Source organism: Trypanosoma brucei, chromosome 3 (genome assembly GCF_000002445.2).
Source record: "Trypanosoma brucei brucei TREU927 chromosome 3, complete sequence".
NCBI classification, from domain to species: Eukaryota; Euglenozoa; class Kinetoplastea; order Trypanosomatida; family Trypanosomatidae; genus Trypanosoma; species Trypanosoma brucei.
Window position 1 is genome coordinate 1,475,179 of NC_007276.1, and position 19,959 is coordinate 1,495,137.

The following is a 19,959-nucleotide window of genomic DNA, read 5'->3' on the forward strand; positions in this document are numbered from 1 at the left end:
ACTCATGTGAAACAGTTTCTTTTTTCTTTTTTTTACTTCACTTTTTTTATTTTTATTTTGCCTACTTTAATTTTATTACGTAATTTTCGTCTACCAGTTTTGGTTGATGTGAAATTTGACGATGCTTGTTTGTGTGCGTGCGCATGCGCATGTGCGTTGACGGAAGGGGAGGAGGAAAAGAGTGTTGGTAAAACAAAGTTTAGGGAGGTGATGATGTTGGTGAAATTTGTTTCTTCAAAGGAGGTAAAGAAAAGCAAGGAAGAAGTAGAAAAAGGTGGTGGAGGAAAAATGAAGGGTATGATGTGGGATGGAGTGAAGGAAAAGACTGAAGAAATAAAAAAAACGGAAGGGGTTGGGAAAACTCCTCCTCCCCTCCCCCCAAAAAAAAAACAACAACCACAAAAAAAAAACAATACAAGCGAAATCAGGTTGCCATATGGTGGTTTTGTCAGTGCATTCTAATGTTTTGCCTTGGCACTTTTTCCCATCTGATGTCTTTAGTTTTGGGGAGATTTATTTTGGTTACTGCCGTTTGCGTCGGCTGTTTAGTCCGGTTGATTTCACCTTTTTTTTCTTTTTCTTTTTCTTTTTCGTGTATTTCTTTTTTCTTTTTTTTTTTCTCTCTCTTTCCTCTTTCCTCTTTCATCTTCTTCTTCGCGTGTGTGGCCTTTGCAATTTAAGAGATGTACTAATACTAATTTTTGTTATTACTACACAGCCTCTTTTGTGTGTGTGTGTTTCTTTCCCGTTGGTTGTCCCCGAGACGTTAGTTGTTGCTGCGGTGTTTTTTTTTTGTTTTCCCCCTCTTTCTTCTTTCGTTTTGTTGTGCGCGTGTAGAGGAATGAGAAAAAGTAGAAATAACGTGACTTAAAGAAAAACAACAACAACAACAACTTCTTTTGTTGTTTATTTGTTTCAGTGTTGTGGCTACTTTATTATTATTATTATTACCATTATTATTATTATTGTTGTTATTATTGTAGCCGAAATTCCGTTGTTGATAGGTACGTATGTGTGCGTATTTGTGTTTGTTTTTTTTTTGATTATTTTTCCTTCATTGTGTGACTTTCTGTGCTGCAGTTGCCTTCTTTATGTGTTCATTGTGCTTATTACTCATTTCTCTGCTCGTCAGCTTTGCTATGAATATGCTTGTACACATATGCATGCACCAACTTAGGTATATTAAATATATATATTAATATTTGTGTTTATGTATGTTTTGTTTGACTGATGCTCCTGCAATGTTTAATGTGGAAAAATGATATTTGGGCGATGAAGTGAAGCGTATGGTGAGAGGTTGTATAGTTGAAATATAAGAATATTTCAGTTCTTTTTTCTTCTTTTTAATTCCGTTGTGTTGTGTTGGGTTGTGTTTTTGAAAATTTTGTGTTCTCTTCTCTTCTCTTCTGTTTCGTTTTGTTTATATTTATATATATATTTATACGAAAAAAAAAATGTGGTTAAGGGAAGGAATGTAAAGGAATAAGAAGATTTCAAACAAAATAAAAAAAAAGAGTGAATGGTGGCGCGGCCGCTTTTTCCACCTTTGTGCGTATCTGTGTGTGTCTTTTTTTTTATTTCTTTTCTCGTTATGAGTAAAAGAAAATATAAAATAACTGTTCGTTAAGTAATTAATTAGGCGATTGAGTATTGGAGGTGAGGGGAAAGGTGTGGCGACGAGGTTCACAGAAAAAAAAAAAACGGAAAAAAAGGAAGAGGTGAAGGAGGTTTTGTTTGCAAAGAACTTCTGAAGTGAGGTTCTTCCTCTTTTTTACTTTTTTTTTTTTAAATATCCTGTTTTGTGTGCTTCTCCATTCATTTTAGTTGAACAGATGAGCATATAGAATATATATATATATATATGTATACATGTAACTGCGTAAACGAAGTTACATTTATTTGTTAGGGGCAAGGCGTTTTTTTTTCTTTTGCAGCCATGCAACAAGTTGGAGTGCGAAACTGTTGCGTGAAGTTATTGTTGTGTTGTCGTTGTTTCTTTACTTTTTTTTTTTATAATTTAAATTATATTGGAGGAGGCGTTAAGGAAAGGAGGAGGGAAAGAGGTGGAGGGGGAAAAAATATATATATATTTATGTTTGATTGCGATGGTAATTGATTGGGGTCGCCGCCATTTAATTGGTTTGTTTTTAATAGTTGCTTTGAGTTTATGTGTTGTTCTTATGAAAAAAAATTTTTTTTTGATCATTTGTCGTACTCCTCTCTGTTGTTTACTTTTACTTTTACTTTTACTTTTACTCATTCAACTTTTCACCGCTTGTGTTAGCGACAGAGCGATGGGTCACGAGGCGTTGACCTTCATTTTTTTTTTTTTGGTCCTTTTCCCCCCTCCCCATTCTTTTTTGTTTTAAAAAAAAAATTATCTTTTTACCTTTATTTCCTTTTTCCTTCTTCCCTTTTTTTTCACTTCTTTTTTATGTTTTTTTTTTTACAAAAAAAAAAATTAAAATGTATTGGTTATATTTTTGTCGCTGCTGTTTGTCTCGTGGCGCTTCAGAAAGTAAATAGTGTGTGTGCGAAATATAGTGGATTCTGTTGTTTTTTTTTTTTGAGTAGGGAGAAGGGGCTGAGAGGCGGGGATTATTTAGTGACGACAATGAAGTGCAGCGATGTGCTTATTAATAATATTATTATTATTATTGTTGCGAGTGTTGTTGTTGTCATTATTGTTATTATTAGATTTTTACGCAATGCACAACTGAGTGATTACAATCATAATCATTATTGTTGTTGTGATTGGTACTATTCCTTTTAACATTTTTTTATTTTGCGTTTCTTACGACTTTATAACGTCTTCAATTCAATTCACCTTTTTTTTTTATTTTGCGTGTGTGTGCGTTTGATTGTGATACCAACCGGTGGCAGTTTTCGCTGTGTCAAATATAATTCATTTGATCAATGAAGAGAAAATAAAAGGAAAAAAAGAAAGAAAGAAAAGACTTAATTCCTCCTATTTTCTTCTTTTTTTTTTGTGCGTGTGTGTGTGTGTGTGTGTGTGTGTGTGTGTTCTTATTACAGTACCCCTCTTTTTGATGTGTTATGGTTCCGTTGCGTCTTTCTTTTTTTTTTTTTCGTATTTATTTACCCCCATCCTCTCTTTATTTATTTATTTATCTCTCTTTCTTTCTTTCTCTTTCCTTCCATTATGCCTTTTACTAAATTTTATTTTAATTTATTCTCCTCCGTTTTTCTACTTCCTTCCCTTTTCTTCGTTTTTTCCCCCTCTTTTTTTTTTATTACTTTGCTACTCTCCACTTTTAGTTCCTATTTGCCTTTATGTGCGTCTGTGTTTGCTTTGTTCATATGCCACTTCCCCTCTTTTTGCAAAATAAAATAAAAATAAGAAAAAAAAAATAAAGTAGAAGGAAAGAAGGAGGAGAAAAAAAAGAGGGAAAAAGGATTATAGTATTATAGTATTATAAATATTATATATATATATATATTTGTTTTTTCTTTTCTCTTTCTTTTTCAATATGTTTTGCTTGTTTTATACTGCGATGAGAAGCGGTGATTGGGCTTCATTTCAAACCAAATAGGGGAATTGTGGTGTGTGCATTTCTATTGTGTAAGTCTCAAGAATATTAAAGGTGATGTCTTTCTTTCTTTTTTTTCTCTCTTTTATATGTAGGAAAAGTGGGGTAAATAAAGTAAAGGGAAAGAAAAGAAAGAAAGAAGAAAAAAAGGAAAAAGTCAAGAAAGAAAGGAAATGGGAGAGTGAAGGGATTATTATTATTACTAATGCAGTTAAGAGAGGAAATCCTAGATGGCATATATTTATACATCTACATCTACATATATATATATATATTGCTTCATTTATTTATTTTTGTTTATGTGCGTGTCTTTTTTTGTGTTGATGTATTGCAACAGGAGCGTGAAGAGAGCAACAAACGAACGTACAGAGAAAGGGGGAAAAAAACAGATAAATGATACGGAATAGGGAATGGGGGAAATCCTTCTCCGAAAATTCTTTGCAGATGTTTGTTTCTCACGGTTGTCATAGAAATATTTGGTTTACGACTTCGTATCAGTGGATGTTTGTGTTCCGTTTATTGTTATTATTTGTCACATATTTCTCCAAAAGGAGATACACTTTGCAAGAGGGAGGAGAGAGAGGAGTGAAGAAAATGAAGAAAATAAGATGTATATGGTTACTGTACTGCATGCGGTACACATAACCATGAAAAAAATAAAAAAGAGAGTGGTGGTGGTGGTGGTGGTGGTGGTGATCCACTTGCACTTTCTTTTTGGTGGAGCGTGTCAATATGTTTTTTTTGTTATTAATGTTTTTATGGTTGTTGGCGTTTTTCCCTCCCCTTCTTCTGTCATGTAGCAATTACCTTTACATGGCTACACTTTGCCTACTTGTCAAACTGTTCTCATCTGTACCGAAACATCTTTTTATTCTTAACTTCTCTTTCTTCCTTTCTTTCTTTTTTCCCCCACCGCTTACTCTTTATCTATACCACTGCTACGCATGTATGTGTGGTGTGGGAATTACAGGATACGTGCTGTATCCTGCTTTCCTTCTTAGTGTCGCATTTTATTTGCCATTACCATCAAAGAAGCGATGTTAAGTTTTTTGATTGACTGCAGCGAAGACAAAACTGATCTCACATCGCTTCTTCTACTGTCACGGTTGCTGAATGATGAACAAAAGGAAAGGGAGGCACCAAGTGAGGGTCCGGCTGGAAATGTTTTAGAGGCATCCATTAAAGACAAGGAGAAAGGAAGTGGTGCATCTTTAGATGAAGGAACCGCGACACAAAAAGAAAGCGGTGTTGAGGGAGGAGTGTCGACGGCAAAGAAAAGATCAAATGTTGCCGCTCAGCGCGGTTCTAAGGACAAGACACAACATCAGACACAAGCGGCGAATGCTTCCGTTACCGTTTCCAAACCGAATGTTGGTGGGCCCGTGCCACCACTTGCACTGACGAGCACGTTGGCTTTTATGATGAACGGTTGTGGTAGCTCCCGCAGCGAGTTTCCAAATCTCTCTCTTCTTTGTGAAATCAGCGGCAGCGAGGAGGCCCCTCCCCAAGCCCCGATGCAAAAAGTCAACTCAAACTCTGAAAAGCGTGTAGAAGCAAAAACTCAGGGTCGAAAACCCATTCAACGGCGCCCCCGAACCCCTCCACCAGGCACACAAGCCGTACAAAGGAAAGGAAGAAGGGCTTCAGCGGAACCATCATTGGTTCCCCATACGCCTCCCAAACTGGAAGAGGCGGTGATCCCGATATCAAAGTTTCGTGCGCCATCTTCCGTTGGAGATGATGACATGGCCCCCACTTATTCGCGAAACGGAGGTCATACGGTAGCGAAACGTGTTATTCAATACACTGAGAATATACCGTTGACAATTACTTCGTGCACTCCTGACAGCAAGCGTCGGTCATATGCGCGACGTTACGTTTCCCGGTTACTTAGTAGTCCCATTGACGCCGCACACTCAAGGTACCGTGGAAAGTTTGAGAATGCAATCACTCACGCTCGTGGTTTTTACTCAGGAGTAACGAACAGCAATGTAAGTTACCATCTTGATCCCCCATCACTCCGAAGACAAGGTCCAGAAACCCCTAGTGTGAGTGTTTATAAAGCGGAAAGCAATACAAGTGAATTTGGTGGGTCAACAGCCAATTTATTTCATAGAATCAACAGCGACTGCAAAGGAAGGATGTCGAAAAGTTTACATCATTTGGAACAAGGAAAGTTGTACGGAGCAACGCGATCCTCCTCTCTGGGCTCAAATATAGCGCCGTCACCGATGGGTGGAAATGCATCGAGGTGTTTGTTGAGCTTACGCCGCTTGGGGGATGTGAAGAGACGTCAGAGCGGACTTGTGTTGGTGGAAGATCAACTTGAGAGGCAGCAGTCTCGCTTTCTAGATTTAATGATAGAAGGGAAGTCCATGCAATTTACCGTCCGAGCTCCACAGAAGAAGAGGAAATTTCGCTCAGGGGGGAAGGCTCATGTGACATAATGAACAGTTGTGAAGTTAGGACGGGGCGTATGTTGCCTTCCTTTTGAATCGTTCCTGTGGGTCGTGGTGAATCTTTTCCTCCTCGCTACCTTTCATCCAACATACTTCCGTCAATTAGAAGAGGGAATATGTTCGCAGCCTTGACTAAAATGGACATGTGTTTTGGAAGAGTGTTTATATTATATTTTTCTTGTACTTTTGTTCTTTCCTTTTTGATCTTCTTTGCTTTTTTTTCTTCGTATCTTTTTTCATCCTTTTTATTTATTTCCCTTTTAGCAGCTCTGAAACTTTCAACACTTTTTTTTGTTTGTGCTCACCCGTAACTAAGTTAACATCCCTTTTCTTTTTCCCTTTTGTTTAGGTGTCACTTGTATTTCCACCTGATTTTCTACCGTAGTTGTTGTGCGGTTGACGTATTACATTTACTGGATTGTTTTGCACGTTTATTCGTTTAAACCTCAGCTGCCACACGGGGGCGAGCCGATTTGGGTGGTATTTTTTCCTCCCTTCGGTAGCTCCCAGAAGAAAATAAGCAATATATATATATATATATATTTACATTTATAAAACACCCAGGAGAGAAGTGAAGTCACGTGTGAGGGGAAAACTGCGGAATGAGTAGTGAGAGATATGTGGATGGTGACCTCGGTGAGCCTTTTAACAGTGCAGAGCCGCTTACGTTACCAGTTGTTGTTCAACTCCTTCGCGGCCGGCGGGACACGTCACTCGATCATCCCGCCTCACGTCTTATTGAAAAGACATGCAGGCAAGTGGAACTCATGCAGGAAACATGTGCAGATGAGTGCCGGGTGCAACGAGTAATGGAGACGAGGTTGCGACTAGTTAACAAAAATAATCGCCAGCAAATGAATGCCCACCTGGGGAATTTTGTAGTGGGAGAGGATGGATTTGCCACTCTTCCACCGGAATCAGATGATTTCCTCGACACAGCGGAGGAGGAGGCTATGAAAATGTTTGAGGTGGTAGCACTTGGCACGCTTCAGCCAAAGACGGCGGACGAAGCTCGTGAGTTAATCCCTTCACTGGGAAGGTTTGAACCGGCGGATTTAAATAAGGTTTTAGAAATGCTCGACTCTTTATGAAGTGGGCTAACAAACACGGTAGTCGCAACGATAATAACATCGAGCTCGAGAAGGGCACATCACCTTTGGATTTGTGGGGGTTCACAAGTGGTGGATGCTTGCTTTTTGTATTCGTTGTTATACGTTAGGGCGTTGCGAGAGGCACGTCAATGGTCGGTCTCGTCCATTCGCTCGTTCTTTTTTTCCCCCCTTTGAATAAAGAAATGATATTTACTAAATTCTCTGTTTTTGAGTTGGTTCGACTGTTTCCTTGTGTTGAGCCCAACTTTTTTCTCAATTTTTTTTCTTCTGTGGATCTTTCTATTTTTCTTTCAAAGGTTGTAACCCATTTACAGCACTCTCCCGCCTCTCTCCTATTAGCAGAAGTGAAGCTTAGGCAGCGGAGACAACAGTGTGCTCTGTTGACACTGTTGGTGTAATTAATCTATTTCAAATAAGTTAACCTTTTTTTTGCATTCTACTTTGACGTTATAAATTAATTATCCGTTTTTTTTGTTGAAGTTGGGCACTCTAGTTGCTGCTGAGGTTAATTAGTAAACCATGACCACGTTCAAGCGGGAAGACCTCCGTCGTGTCTTTTTTAGTGATCTCTCTGATCAGTGCAATGAAGATATCATACATGAACTTTGCACGCAGTTTGGGCCTGTTGCCAACATTGTTTGGCCAACGTCAAGTAATCTCGGTGGTACGCAGCAGATGACATTTTGTTTTGCGGATTTCTACAACGCAGAGGATGCCAAATATTGCTTTGAGGCTCTACATCGCAGTCGAACAAAATTGTTTGGAAAGGAACTGCGCGTTTCCCACGCAAGTACGGATGTGCACCAGAAGGAAATCGGTTCGCGTTCGAGTAACCGGCATGTTGTTCACGAACTGCACGAGATTGGCGCAAAAGTTGTTGTCCGTGGCGTTGATCTTAGCGTAACTGAGTACGAACTGACTTCATTCTTCGCGCAGTTCGGGAATTTCGCCGTCCCCCCACGGATGGTACGCGACTTTGACGGAAACTTCCGAGGTGTTGTCATTCTCTCTTACGATGATTTTGCCTCTAGCGACCGTGTCATTGAAGAAATGCATCAAAAGATATATCGGGATCGTCCTATATCTGTTACCTACGCTGAGCTGCCCGACGGAAGCGGAAGATTGCATGGTACAGCGGAAGAACGGGCGAATGCGGCACTGTTCCGCGAAGAGGCGAGAAAACATGAGGAGCGCATCGCTCGTGAGCAGCAGGAGCACGAACGGGAACGCACACGCAAACGGCAGCAAAACACATCGTGGGCTGCAGGTATCGACCCCTACGCTCGCGTACGTTAGTTGGTGTGGGAGAGAATGATTCTAAATGACAAGGGCTGATCATGTGCACTATTGTTAGATTTTTCTGCGGTGCAGTTTCATTGATCTGGTTTCATCTTCTCTCCTCTTTTTTTTTCACCCTCTTTTTTTTTTTGTTGAACATGCGTTGCGTTATCCATGCGCTTCAGAAGAGCCGGTTGTTATTAAAATCTTATCCTTTGGTTTCCCTTAATCTTAATATTAACCTTGATATTTTTGTCTGTATTTTGTTCTATTTTCACTTTCTTGTTTGTTTATTGGAGCACGTTCCCGGACTTTACTGTTTCGAGGAACAGGCGGTAAAGGCTGTAGGGTGGAGAAATTTCTTCTCCACTGAGGGGAGAGCCTATCACGCGTGCTGAGGGATAGTGGGAAACTGGTTGATTTTCCCACAAGTTGTGGAAGTTGTTTCCATAGAGCAGTGCTGAATAAGCAGCCGTGTCCACAAAACGAGAAGGAGGCCGGTGGCTACGTGTCGCGTCTCCAATTGAATAGAATAGAAAACCTCAGCACAAAAACTTGGAAGAGGTTGAAGGTAGAGAGGTGTCGAGAGAGGTTGTGAACCACTGTAATGGGTCGGGCAACAGAGGCACAACGTGCCGAAATGGCAAAGGAGGAAAAACTACAGCGGGCGCTGCATGAAAACCGGCAACTCAAACAAGAGGTTCTGGGATTGCGCGATAAGTTGAAGATATTGCAAGTAAAGTTTAATAAGGTAACTAATGACCTGAAGCGTGTTTCACCTGACATGTTAAAACATCTTAACGAGGTTGCTTCATCCGCTGCAACATCACCGCCCCTCTCGTCAATGCGGACCGCCACAAGCGTTGGCGGTGCTTATGCTACCCGGCAATCAACACCGGGTAAAAGATCATTTTCTCTTCAGCCGCATGCGGGAACCGGTGAGGGGGCTGCTCTATCATTGGGAGAGGCGGTGGACCCTGCAGAGTTGCAACAGTGCCGTGAAGCACTTCATCGCGCCCAATTAGAGATCGTAGCGTTACGTGCTAATACCGCCGCAACTGTGGGGGGTACAACAGCTGGTCCCTCGCCACCATCTCCGGCTATGGTCACTGTAATAGAAAAACTTAGACAGGATCTTGCTAGCGCTGTGGTGGAGCGAGACCAACGCGCTGCTGAGGTTAGTGTACTTCGTGACGAGTTAACACGGACTCGCACCCAACTGGAAGATGTGCAATTCACTCAACAGCAGCAACTTGCTGTGGAGAGGCACACTTGTGGCATGCTTAACGGGCGTGCCCAAGCGGCCGAGAGTGGAAAACAGCAGCTGGAAGCCGAATTTCGTCGTTCCGTTGAAATTCTCACACGGGAACGGGATGAACTTGCACTTAAGCTTCGCCTGTTACAAGAGGAGATGGACAGCGAAAAACGGTACGGGGCGGGCACCGTTGATCCCACACAGCTTGTTCAAGTTCAGGCAGATTTGCAGGATAAGTCAAGGCAAATCACTATTTTGACTAGTCGTATGCAAGGGTCGCAGCAGCAGGTGGAGACTCTTAAGAACGAATGCAGTCGCCTTTTGGATGAACTCCAGAAGTTTCACGCGATGCATACAGAAACGAAGCGGCAGCTACTGGAACTGGAAGGTGAGCGAAATTTGTTGCAAGTACGCTGTGCACGTGTCGAGGAGTTAGAACGGACCGTGAAGCACAAAAGCGAGGAACTTATTCGTACCGAGCAGGAACTTTTGCGCACAGCAAGTACCCTGCAGAGTTGCAATAGAGAAACTGAAGAGGCTGTTCGACGTGAATTCTCCTCCCGCCTGGCAGATGTTCAGGGAATGCGGGACTCTGCTGAGGCACAACGGCGTGAAAAGGAACGACAGCTCCTCGAGGCGCAACGTGAGTTGGGGGAGCTGCGTCGTCAGTTAGAACTCACTCGCGAAAACGCCACTATGTTCCAAGCGCAGTTGGAGAAATCGGAGGAGGAACGACAAAAGTTATCAGCAATGGCCTCCGTGGCGGGGTATACTGTGAAAGAGTTCGGTGATGAAAAGGTTAGACGTGCCCTGGCGGTAGTGGCCATGCGAGGTGACTCTGGTATTGACCGTAACGGTGGGACCGGAGGCGTGACAAATGGGTTTAGTGATAAGGTTCCGGTCAATGCGTCAGACGGCGCGGCGGGGGAGGCGCTTGAAATGTGGGATGCACTTCGGTGGGATGAGGGATGGGAGGCACAACAGTTGCGTGAAGCACTTGCAAGCGCCGCCCTCGACATGGAACTGGCCGAATCCCGCTGTACTCAAATGAACGAACAACTTGAACGAAATCGTCACCTAATGCAGCAGCTGTCGCATGAACGCGACGCACTGTTAGAAGAGAACATAGAGATGCGGCGGCGGCTCACGCATGTTCAAACTGCGTTTGCCAAACAGCAACTGGAGTCATACAATGCGGCGAAGACGCGTGGCACCACAAATGGAGGAAAGGGATCAAGCGATGGTATTATCAACTTTTGCATACATGATTTGGAGTGTAACGATGCAATGCTGCGTGCTTTGGGTGCTTCCCAAGTCGCCGGTGCGGCTGTCACTCTGTTCTTCTCGCTCGATGGTCTACGGTCGTACGATACGATGATGTCGCCCATGTTCTACTCACTTGATAGCCCTCTTGACATACGCTTCTGCTACGATCGTCTTGACCGTGATGAAGCTACTGTTGCGGAGATACGTGCAACAACGTTCGTGTTTCAACTTCACCAGGTATGTGGCACGGGAACAAACATTGTCGCTATGGGGGAACTTCCGGGTGTTGCGCTTCTGCAGGCACGAGAATCAGCCGTTCTGGAACGCGTTAAGCTAGTAAGCGGTAGCGGGGAGGAAGTTGGGGTTGTCGCCGTTGAGATGTGTGCTCTCAACCTGTTGTTACCTATTCTGCTGGATCGTCCACTCTCAGGCGTTGGAAAGGATGGCGACTTTTGTCTCAGCTCAGACGCAGTGCGTGCAGCACTGGTGGCCATGCGCAGTGTCGTTGCACTCCGTGTGCAAGTTTTCCGTGCTGATGGCCTGCAGAATTCACCCACACCGCAACCGTATGTTTTCTACACCGCGGCGATGCCATCTACGACACACGGTGGGATTAGTTGTATCCGTGATACAGTTGTTCACACGTCCACGAAAGCCTTAACATCCGATCCTGTGTTTGACGAGGAACCTATCGACCATCGTGTGGTAGTGGACAGTGAGTTGATTTCATTTGTGTCTGAGAGCTCGGTGGTATTTGTTGTGTTTGACGCGCAGGCGCGAGATGTGCGTTCGAATTTGGGCGTTGCGGAGGTTCCATTAAGGCCATTACTTGCATCACCACAGGCGGTAATACGCAAGACGGAGGTGTTACATCCACAGGGAACGCTGAGCATCGGACTATCGTGGGTGTGTAGAAGTTAAATGCGTTGAAGAAGGAGAAGCGAATTTTAAGTTTCATGAGTGTGGTTGTGCGGAAAATTCTGAAACCCCTTGCTCCAGGTGGTTTTCATTTTTCCTTCCCAACCGGTGAGGTTTTTTGTCTTTATTATTTCCGAACGCACGCTGGTATTTTCACGTGTGCGTGGAAATCCGTGCACACGCAACCATTCAATATGAGTGTTTTTATAGGGCGCCAACTCGCATTTCTGACAGGCGATCCACTTAACCACCAGTGATTACGACCAAGCGAAGTGAGTGATCTGTGTGGCTTGCACATCCGTACGGCTTTAGTGCGACAACCAATGGTGGATTTCGTTTTGTGTGTTTTCTGTCCTCCCCGCTCCTGTTTCGGTATCTTTTCCTTATCCTTTTTCATTTCTCCACACTCTTCATCCACCTGCTTTGGCGTCTTGTCCACGATAATTTTTTTTGTTGTTGTTGTGGGACGCCTTTAATCCTTCTCCACAGTAGTGCAGAGTCGGCCGCGTAGGCAAAAAGGATAGCACAGGTCCTCCCCCCTTTTTTCTTGGGCAGTACTCTTAAAAAACAACAACAACAACAACAACTCATTTTGCGCCCCGGAAGTGAATCGCATCACATCGCGGCCTTCAAATTAGGGAACTCCAATACCCGGCGGAGGGATCATGTTATTCACCCGCTGTCTGCTAGCGGTCACGACAATCAACAGTAGCACGGCATCGGCAGCCGGCCGCCTTATTCGCATCAGGAAGAAGTCAAAATGGATTGACAGGAGAAGCAAGCGGATTCCGCATAACGGAAAGGATGTGTGGCAGTTTGGCGAACAACCCAGTTGCGCGCTATGCCACGTGCGGTTCAGGTTTAAGCAAGACTACGAGGCACATAAGGAAAGTGAACTTCATCAAAACCGTCTGCGGTGGGTGGAGACTATGAAATGGTGGGAGGAAATCGGGGAACCCCACCATCAGCAGCACGCGGCATCGGAGTGGGAATGGTTCCGGCAGCGCGTTTTACCCGCTAAAGCCGCAGCAATGGGATTGTCAGAAGAGGATGCGGCGAGGGAATTGCGGCGTGCTGTTATGCATGAGACACCTCGTTGGTACTCCCGCATCCAGCCCCCGAATGCCCGATCGGAGATAAAGGAACCGAGGGACCAGCGTTGGCCATCATCGCCGAAATGGTAGTGCTATTGGTAGCATTTTCGTTGTTTCATTTCGTAACCTCCTTGAGGGGTGGTGTTGTACGCTCTAACTCGAGGGTGCTGGCCAGCGCTTTTGCATACCTTCTCTTGAGTGGAGGAAACAACCTCTTCAGCACTGCTGTGCTCAACAACCGTACGATCTACTGGCAATGTTTGCTTTTCTGTTCTTTTTTTCTTTTGCAGCATTCACCAAATTCACTTACTCCTTCCTATTCAACGATTTCCCTATTGACGCCGGATTTCCCCCATTTGAAGGTCAGGTGGAAGTAGCGAAGGAACAAAAAGGAAAAATAAAGGAAGAAGAAAACAAGAAAAGACACCTCGAAGTGGCGGGACTTGTTTATTTCTTTGCCAGTTGTGCTGCCTCTACGAGTTACTGACACAGCTTTCTTTTTCTAGTTTTTATTGTGTTTGTCGGCACTGTTGACGACCGAGGTGCAGCGCAGGGATGGACGGTTATCTTCCTAACCTTACCAGGGAGAGTTTAAACATCCCTACGAGAGGGATTTCCGGTCAAAACCAATGGCGGACGGTGCGTCGTGTTTGCAACACTGCGAGCTCTCACGATGGTTATAAAAAAATGCTTGAGGGTGTTCGAAGGCAATTCCTTGAACCAGCATATCAGGTGCCGGTATCACGACTACCTGATGTTCCGGTACCATGCCGCCCGCCGCCCTCCTCTTCCTCTCCCGGTCGTTTCTCGCGGAACCTTCAGTACACTGTGAAGGATCGAAAAATTGTGAAGAAGGAGGAGGAAGATATATGCAGCCCCTCACTGGAAGCACTGGAGGAAAATGGACGGCAGCACATCATTGTGAATGAAGTTTGGGAGCGGCAGGTTTTGAAGCAGATGATGATTGTCCGTTATGTTACATTTGTGCTCCGGGATGAGATACGCGACTTGGAGCTTGTTGAACGAGAGCAGCGTGGCACCATCGCCTTTGAGGAGGAGAAGGAGCGCTATTGGTTGCAACATGAATCTGATGCGAGCGTTCAACTCCGTGAATACAAGTTGGCACTTTCAGCTAAGAGGGAAAAGCAGAAGAGACTACAAGAGAACGAGGCGTTGTATCGTGCTCGATCGTCAAGTTCTCCGTTTCCCATGAATGAATTCAAGATGGAACCTGATGCCCAGAAAATCCTTCAGGAGTATCTAAAGATGAAACATCTTGCAGACGACGGTGAAGGCCAGCCTCAAGAATGCCCCCATCCCCCACTCCGGAGGTCGCCGCAGCAGCAGCGATCAGCTGAGCGCTACAGGCGATTGATAGGTAAAGTTTCCAGTCACAATAACCCACCAGTGGTTCGTGTGCAACCACTCAGTAACGTATGCAATACCTTGGGTATTGCAGCTTATATGGGTCTTCTGGAGAAAGACTCGGAGAGCCGTAAAATGATTGAGGAGCGTGAGGAGGAGGAGTACAAACGCATCATGGAGCATTTTGAGGAGCAGTCCTCTCTACTGCTGACGTGGAAGCACAAACGCCTGCACTTGGAGCGGCTTATTTATTGGAAAGCTCAGAGTGAGGAGCGCCGGCAAAAGGAGCAACTCAGGATTGAAATGGAGGTGCTGAGGCCTCGAAAGCAGATGGCAATGCCGCACGAGGAGTTGGCGGCGCAGGAGGAAGAATTCCGTAATATGCTCGGAGCTGAAGAAGGCACGCGGCGTGGGGATTTGTTGCAGCTGCACAACGAATACTTCATGCGCACAAAGGCAAAGGCATTAGGCAATGAGGAAATGAATCTGCGGGCCCATATTCTTCAAGAAGATATTGGGGTCCGAAAGCTTCTCGTCCAGGGCCTGGAAATTATATTGCGGCAGGGTATTTGCAAGGAATGGGAGCAGAATGTTGTGATGCTTGTGCCTGAGCAGATTCAGGCGCTGGCGAAACTAAATCGAGAATGGATTGAGCACGAGAAGCAGATTCTAACGATCCAGAGGGCAGTACGTAGCTTTCGCGCCGGTCGACTCGGGTGGCGTATCACCCATTCTGAAATCGGTCGCATTATACAAAAGAAGCGCGATATCGCAAAGATTGATCGCGGCAAAAAGTCACTTTGCGAGTACAAGAATTATCTTGCCTCGGAGTTCGCCGCCGTCGAAGAGGAAGTACGCACACTTCATGCTAATGAACGTAATAAATTGTTTGATGTAGAGTACAACAGCCGAACGATCGTGTATACTGAGGAGGAATGGAATCGGGGCGTGCTGCGGCGTACCGAGCGACAGGATCTATACGACAGCGTGATAGTTCCACTTGTAACAAACTGTTTCTCCGCTGAGTTAGACGCCCGCCGTGAAATTGATGTTGAAGAGGAATTCGTTCGCGGAAGGATGTGCAATTTTTTCAACCGCCTCAGTAACATCATCCGGACAAAGACGTACGTTCTGGGGCGTGAGGTGGAAGGACGTGCCGCCATCGAAAAGGATGAAAACAATTTTTTTTTTTCAATCCTCTGCATGGAGCTAGACGACCGCGATTTGGTTCGCATAATGATGAAAGAAATCCAAGCACAAAAGGAAGAAGAGCTGTTCGCGCAGGCGTTGGTTCTGCTTGAGTCGCGGAAAGAGGAGGAGATGTACATGTACGCACGCCTTACTAGACTTCATTATGAATTCAAACGTGAAAAACTGGAGATTGAAGCTTTGGACCCAAATCCTCGGGCATTAATTGCTCACACTTTTTTGAACACTGCACTCTGTTTTTTCTGTGACGAATCGGTTAAGTTTCTTGAAAACTATGGGTCGCTTCTGGTAGAGCAACATTCTGAAATTGTATATTTGTGCTGCGTTGCGATTACGGAGGAAAGGGAGGAGGAAGCTCGCCACCTCCTTGAGCGGTTGGAGAGTCGTGCATGGCCCGAAATAACTGATTGTGCTCACCGGGAAATGAGTTCAAAACTTAGAAAGGAACTCCGAAATATAGGAGCCGCTAGCCGAATAAAAATTTTCTATAGGAAATACCGGAATGGTGATGTAGGAAGGTCAGGCATGCGGAAGCACCTTCGCGAAGCCTTTCGCGTAATGCGAGAGAAGGCAGAGCTGAAGGAGGTTTTTGACAGGCAGCGCATTGACGTTCAGGAGTGCAGGCACAACCTCCGTGATGCGGTCGCGATACAATCCTACTACACATACAGACGTATTGCTCTTGAGCTTAGTGTAGTCGAGAATAGAGCAGAACCCCGCGGTCGCTCAGAGTTGGAGGGTCAGGAAGAGATGATGTTCAAAATGATTTTAAACTACTTTGAACCCCCTGCTGTCCCCATGGTAGATGCAGTAACAATATTGTTGCACAGTGAGTCGCATGGTCGTATACGAATCAAAAAAGAGTGGCAGAAGGCTATTGAAAACGATTTTACAAGAAGAAAAGAGTGGTTTGAGAAGGATGTGTTGGCGATCATAACGCTGAGGAAGTGGCAAAAGTTTGCTGCAGTGAAGCGCAAGAGGACTTTCATAAAGGCCGAGCTAGAAAAGCTGGTTCTATCTGAACTTACACAGCGTCATGAATTAGAGTTAAACGAGACGAATGAGCGATTTATCGATATCGTTAAACCCATGGAGTACACCACACATCACCAAGCGTATCTGGATCAAGATGTGCCGCGTTTCTTAAACGAGATGTGCTTCGATATTGGTTTCCACCTTGGAATAAAAGAGGAAGAGTGGCAAAACCGCATGCTTTTGCTATGGAGGATGCGTAACAGTTACCACGAGAAAGAGCTGGAAACTGAAGAATTTGCTACCCGCGCCGCCCTACAACAGAGCAGTTTCTACGACGGTGTTGACTTAATTGAGGTTGTTTGCGACGAAAGTATCTTGCGAGCAGCACTCTGTGATGAGCGTAGATACTTCTTGATGCGAATACTGGCAAGGTTGGAAAGAGCTTCACGTGGGGATATTATCCACAGCTACGACATCCACTCGCTATGGATGCACGAATATACATGCAGAAAGGAACTCTACGTTGAATACATATATTCTCTCCACCATATTGCCCCGGAAAAGAACACAATACAACATACAAAGTGTTTGCTCATCGATGCTGAAATATCACACACCACAGAAGCAGAAGAAAGCTACGAAAAGTCTACAAATCACCAACCGCTCAACGACAATGCAGAGGACAATAATATAACATCCTCAGCAAATATAGTTGATCAAACAAACGCCACCCCTCAGGGACCAATAGTTGACCAACCTGCAGAAGATCTCACCAAGGCTGAGGAGCTTGATGAACCTGTTGCTGATACTGAAGTAGCTGAGAAGGAGCCTACTGATTCTGAGGTGATCCCTGAAAAGGAAATTCCAGACACTGAAGCTGCGGCTGAGCAACCTGCAGAAGATCTCACCAAGGCTGAGGAGCTTGATGAACCTGTTGCTGACACTGAAGTAGCTGAGAAGGAACCTACTGATTCTGAGGTGATCCTTGAAAAGCAAATTCCAGACACTGAAGCTGCGGCTGAGCAACCTGCAGAAGATCTCACCAAGGCTGAGGAGCTTGATGAACCTGTTGCTGACACTGAAGTAGCTGAGAAGGAGCCTACTGATTCTGAGGTGATCCCTGAAAAGGAAATTCCAGACACTGAAGCTGCGGCTGAGCAACCTGCAGAAGATCTCACCAAGGCTGAGGAGCTTGATGAACCTGTTGCTGACACTGAAGTAGCTGAGAAGGAACCTACTGATTCTGAGGTGATCCCTGAAAAGCAAATTCCAGACACTGAAGCTGCGGCTGAGCAACCTGCAGAAGATCTCACCAAGGCTGAGGAGCTTGATGAACCTGTTGCTGACACTGAAGTAGCTGAGAAGGAACCTACTGATTCTGAGGTGATCCCTGAAAAGGAAATTCCAGACACTGAAGCTGCGGCTGAGCAACCTGCAGAAGATCTCACCAAGGCTGGGGAGCTTGATGAACCTGTTGCTGACACTGAAGTAGCTGAGAAGGAACCTACTGATTCTGAGGTGATCCCTGAAAAGGAAATTCCAGACACTGAAGCTGCGGCTGAGCAACCTGCAGAAGATCTCACCAAGGCTGAGGAGCTTGATGAACCTGTTGCTGACACTGAAGTAGCTGAGAAGGAGCCTACTGATTCTGAGGTGATCCTTGAAAAGGAAATTCCAGACGCTGAAGCTGCGGCTGAACAACCTGCAGAAGATCTCACCAAGGCTGAGGAGCTTGATGAACCTGTTGCTGACACTGAAGTAGCTGAGAAGGAACCTACTGATTCTGAGGTGATCCTTGAAAAGGAAATTCCAGACACTGAAGCTGCGGCTGAGCAACCTGCAGAAGATCTCACCAAGGCTGAGGAGCTTGATGAACCTGCTGCTGACACTGAAGTAGCTGAGAAGGAACCTACTGATTCTGAGGTGATCCCTGAAAAGCAAATTCCAGACACTGAAGCTGCGGCTGAGCAACCTGCAGAAGATCTCACCAAGGCTGAGGAGCTTGATGAACCTGTTGCTGACACTGAAGTAGCTGAGAAGGAGCCTACTGATTCTGAGGTGATCCCTGAAAAGGAAATTCCAGACACTGAAGCTGCGGCTGAGCAACCTGCAGAAGATCTCACCAAGGCTGAGGAGCTTGATGAACCTGTTGCTGACACTGAAGTAGCTGGGAAGGAACCTACTGATTCTGAGGTGATCCCTGAAAAGGAAATTCCAGACACTGAAGCTGCGGCTGAACAACCTGCAGAAGATCTCACCAAGGCTGAGGAGCTTGATGAACCTGTTGCTGACACTGAAGTAGCTGAGAAGGAACCTACTGATTCTGAGGTGATCCCTGAAAAGGAAATTCCAGACACTGAAGCTGCGGCTGAACAACCTGCAGAAGATCTCACCAAGGCTGAGGAGCTTGATGAACCTGTTGCTGACACTGAAGTAGCTGAGAAGGAGCCTACTGATTCTGAGGTGATCCCTGAAAAGCAAATTCCAGACACTGAAGCTGCGGCTGAGCAACCTGCAGAAGATCTCACCAAGGCTGAGGAGCTTGATGAACCTGTTGCTGACACTGAAGTAGCTGAGAAGGAGCCTACTGATTCTGAGGTGATCCCTGAAAAGGAAATTCCAGACACTGAAGCTGCGGCTGAACAACCTGCAGAAGATCTCACCAAGGCTGAGGAGCTTGATGAACCTGCTGCTGACACTGAAGTAGCTGGGAAGGAACCTACTGATTCTGAGGTGATCCCTGAAAAGGAAATTCCAGACACTGAAGCTGCGGCTGAACAACCTGCAGAAGATCTCACCAAGGCTGAGGAGCTTGATGAACCTGTTGCTGACACTGAAGTAGCTGAGAAGGAACCTACTGATTCTGAGGTGATCCCTGAAAAGGAAATTCCAGACACTGAAGCTGCGGCTGAGCAACCTGCAGAAGATCTCACCAAGGCTGAGGAGCTTGATGAACCTGTTGCTGACACTGAAGTAGCTGAGAAGGAGCCTACTGATTCTGAGGTGATCCTTGAAAAGGAAATTCCAGACACTGAAGCTGCGGCTGAACAACCTGCAGAAGATCTCACCAAGGCTGAGGAGCTTGATGAACCTGTTGCTGACACTGAAGTAGCTGAGAAGGAGCCTACTGATTCTGAGGTGATCCCTGAAAAGCAAATTCCAGACACTGAAGCTGCGGCTGAACAACCTGCAGAAGATCTCACCAAGGCTGAGGAGCTTGATGAACCTGTTGCTGACACTGAAGTAGCTGAGAAGGAACCTACTGATTCTGAGGTGATCCCTGAAAAGCAAATTCCAGACACTGAAGCTGCGGCTGAGCAACCTGCAGAAGATCTCACCAAGGCTGAGGAGCTTGATGAACCTGCTGCTGATGCTGAAGTAGCTGAAATGTAGTTGATTATCTTTAAAATTTTGATTGTTGGTAATATTTGTGACGTTGCTTGTCTTTTATTTTGATTTTTTTGCAAAATTTCTTAT

General features: G+C 45.0%; 6 protein-coding genes across 6 annotated transcripts, besides 23 other annotated features; all 6 read left to right on the forward strand.

The window, feature by feature from the left end:
- Positions 1-19,959: part of a sequence feature (sequence corresponds to BAC RPCI93-5L5) that runs on past both edges of the window.
- Positions 16-77: a sequence feature (T-rich).
- Positions 566-629: a sequence feature (T-rich).
- Positions 933-979: a microsatellite.
- Positions 1,179-1,204: a sequence feature (AT_rich).
- Positions 1,327-1,422: a sequence feature (T-rich).
- Positions 1,423-1,443: a sequence feature (AT_rich).
- Positions 1,846-1,874: a microsatellite.
- Positions 2,002-2,029: a sequence feature (AT_rich).
- Positions 2,074-2,094: a sequence feature (AT_rich).
- Positions 2,378-2,448: a sequence feature (T-rich).
- Positions 2,634-2,696: a microsatellite.
- Positions 2,916-2,957: a sequence feature (A-rich).
- Positions 2,989-3,025: a microsatellite.
- Positions 3,074-3,253: a sequence feature (T-rich).
- Positions 3,344-3,415: a sequence feature (A-rich).
- Positions 3,425-3,463: a sequence feature (AT_rich).
- Positions 3,673-3,724: a sequence feature (GA-rich).
- Positions 3,787-3,826: a microsatellite.
- Positions 4,220-4,246: a microsatellite.
- On the forward strand, positions 4,589-5,998 carry Tb927.3.5260 (hypothetical protein, conserved; the record flags this gene model as incomplete). The annotated part of the gene is made up of 1 exon (XM_839023.1): positions 4,589-5,998. The coding sequence occupies one exon, from the start codon at positions 4,589-4,591 to the stop codon at positions 5,996-5,998; it is 1,410 nt and encodes a 469-aa protein (XP_844116.1).
- Positions 6,183-6,272: a sequence feature (T-rich).
- Positions 6,534-6,564: a microsatellite.
- Tb927.3.5270 (hypothetical protein, conserved) lies at positions 6,613-7,101 on the forward strand (the record flags this gene model as incomplete). Its single annotated transcript, XM_839024.1, has 1 exon — positions 6,613-7,101. One exon carries the CDS (start codon positions 6,613-6,615, stop codon positions 7,099-7,101), a length of 489 nt encoding a protein of 162 aa, XP_844117.1.
- Tb927.3.5280 (RNA-binding protein, putative) lies at positions 7,642-8,418 on the forward strand (the record flags this gene model as incomplete). Its single annotated transcript, XM_839025.1, has 1 exon — positions 7,642-8,418. One exon carries the CDS (start codon positions 7,642-7,644, stop codon positions 8,416-8,418), a length of 777 nt encoding a protein of 258 aa, XP_844118.1.
- Positions 9,008-11,842, forward strand: Tb927.3.5290 (hypothetical protein, conserved; the record flags this gene model as incomplete). Its single annotated transcript, XM_839026.1, has 1 exon — positions 9,008-11,842. One exon carries the CDS (start codon positions 9,008-9,010, stop codon positions 11,840-11,842), a length of 2,835 nt encoding a protein of 944 aa, XP_844119.1.
- Positions 12,406-12,426: a microsatellite.
- Tb927.3.5300 (hypothetical protein, conserved) lies at positions 12,505-13,023 on the forward strand (the record flags this gene model as incomplete). Its single annotated transcript, XM_839027.1, has 1 exon — positions 12,505-13,023. The coding sequence occupies one exon, from the start codon at positions 12,505-12,507 to the stop codon at positions 13,021-13,023; it is 519 nt and encodes a 172-aa protein (XP_844120.1).
- Tb927.3.5310 (hypothetical protein, conserved) lies at positions 13,489-19,875 on the forward strand (the record flags this gene model as incomplete). Its single annotated transcript, XM_839028.1, has 1 exon — positions 13,489-19,875. One exon carries the CDS (start codon positions 13,489-13,491, stop codon positions 19,873-19,875), a length of 6,387 nt encoding a protein of 2,128 aa, XP_844121.1.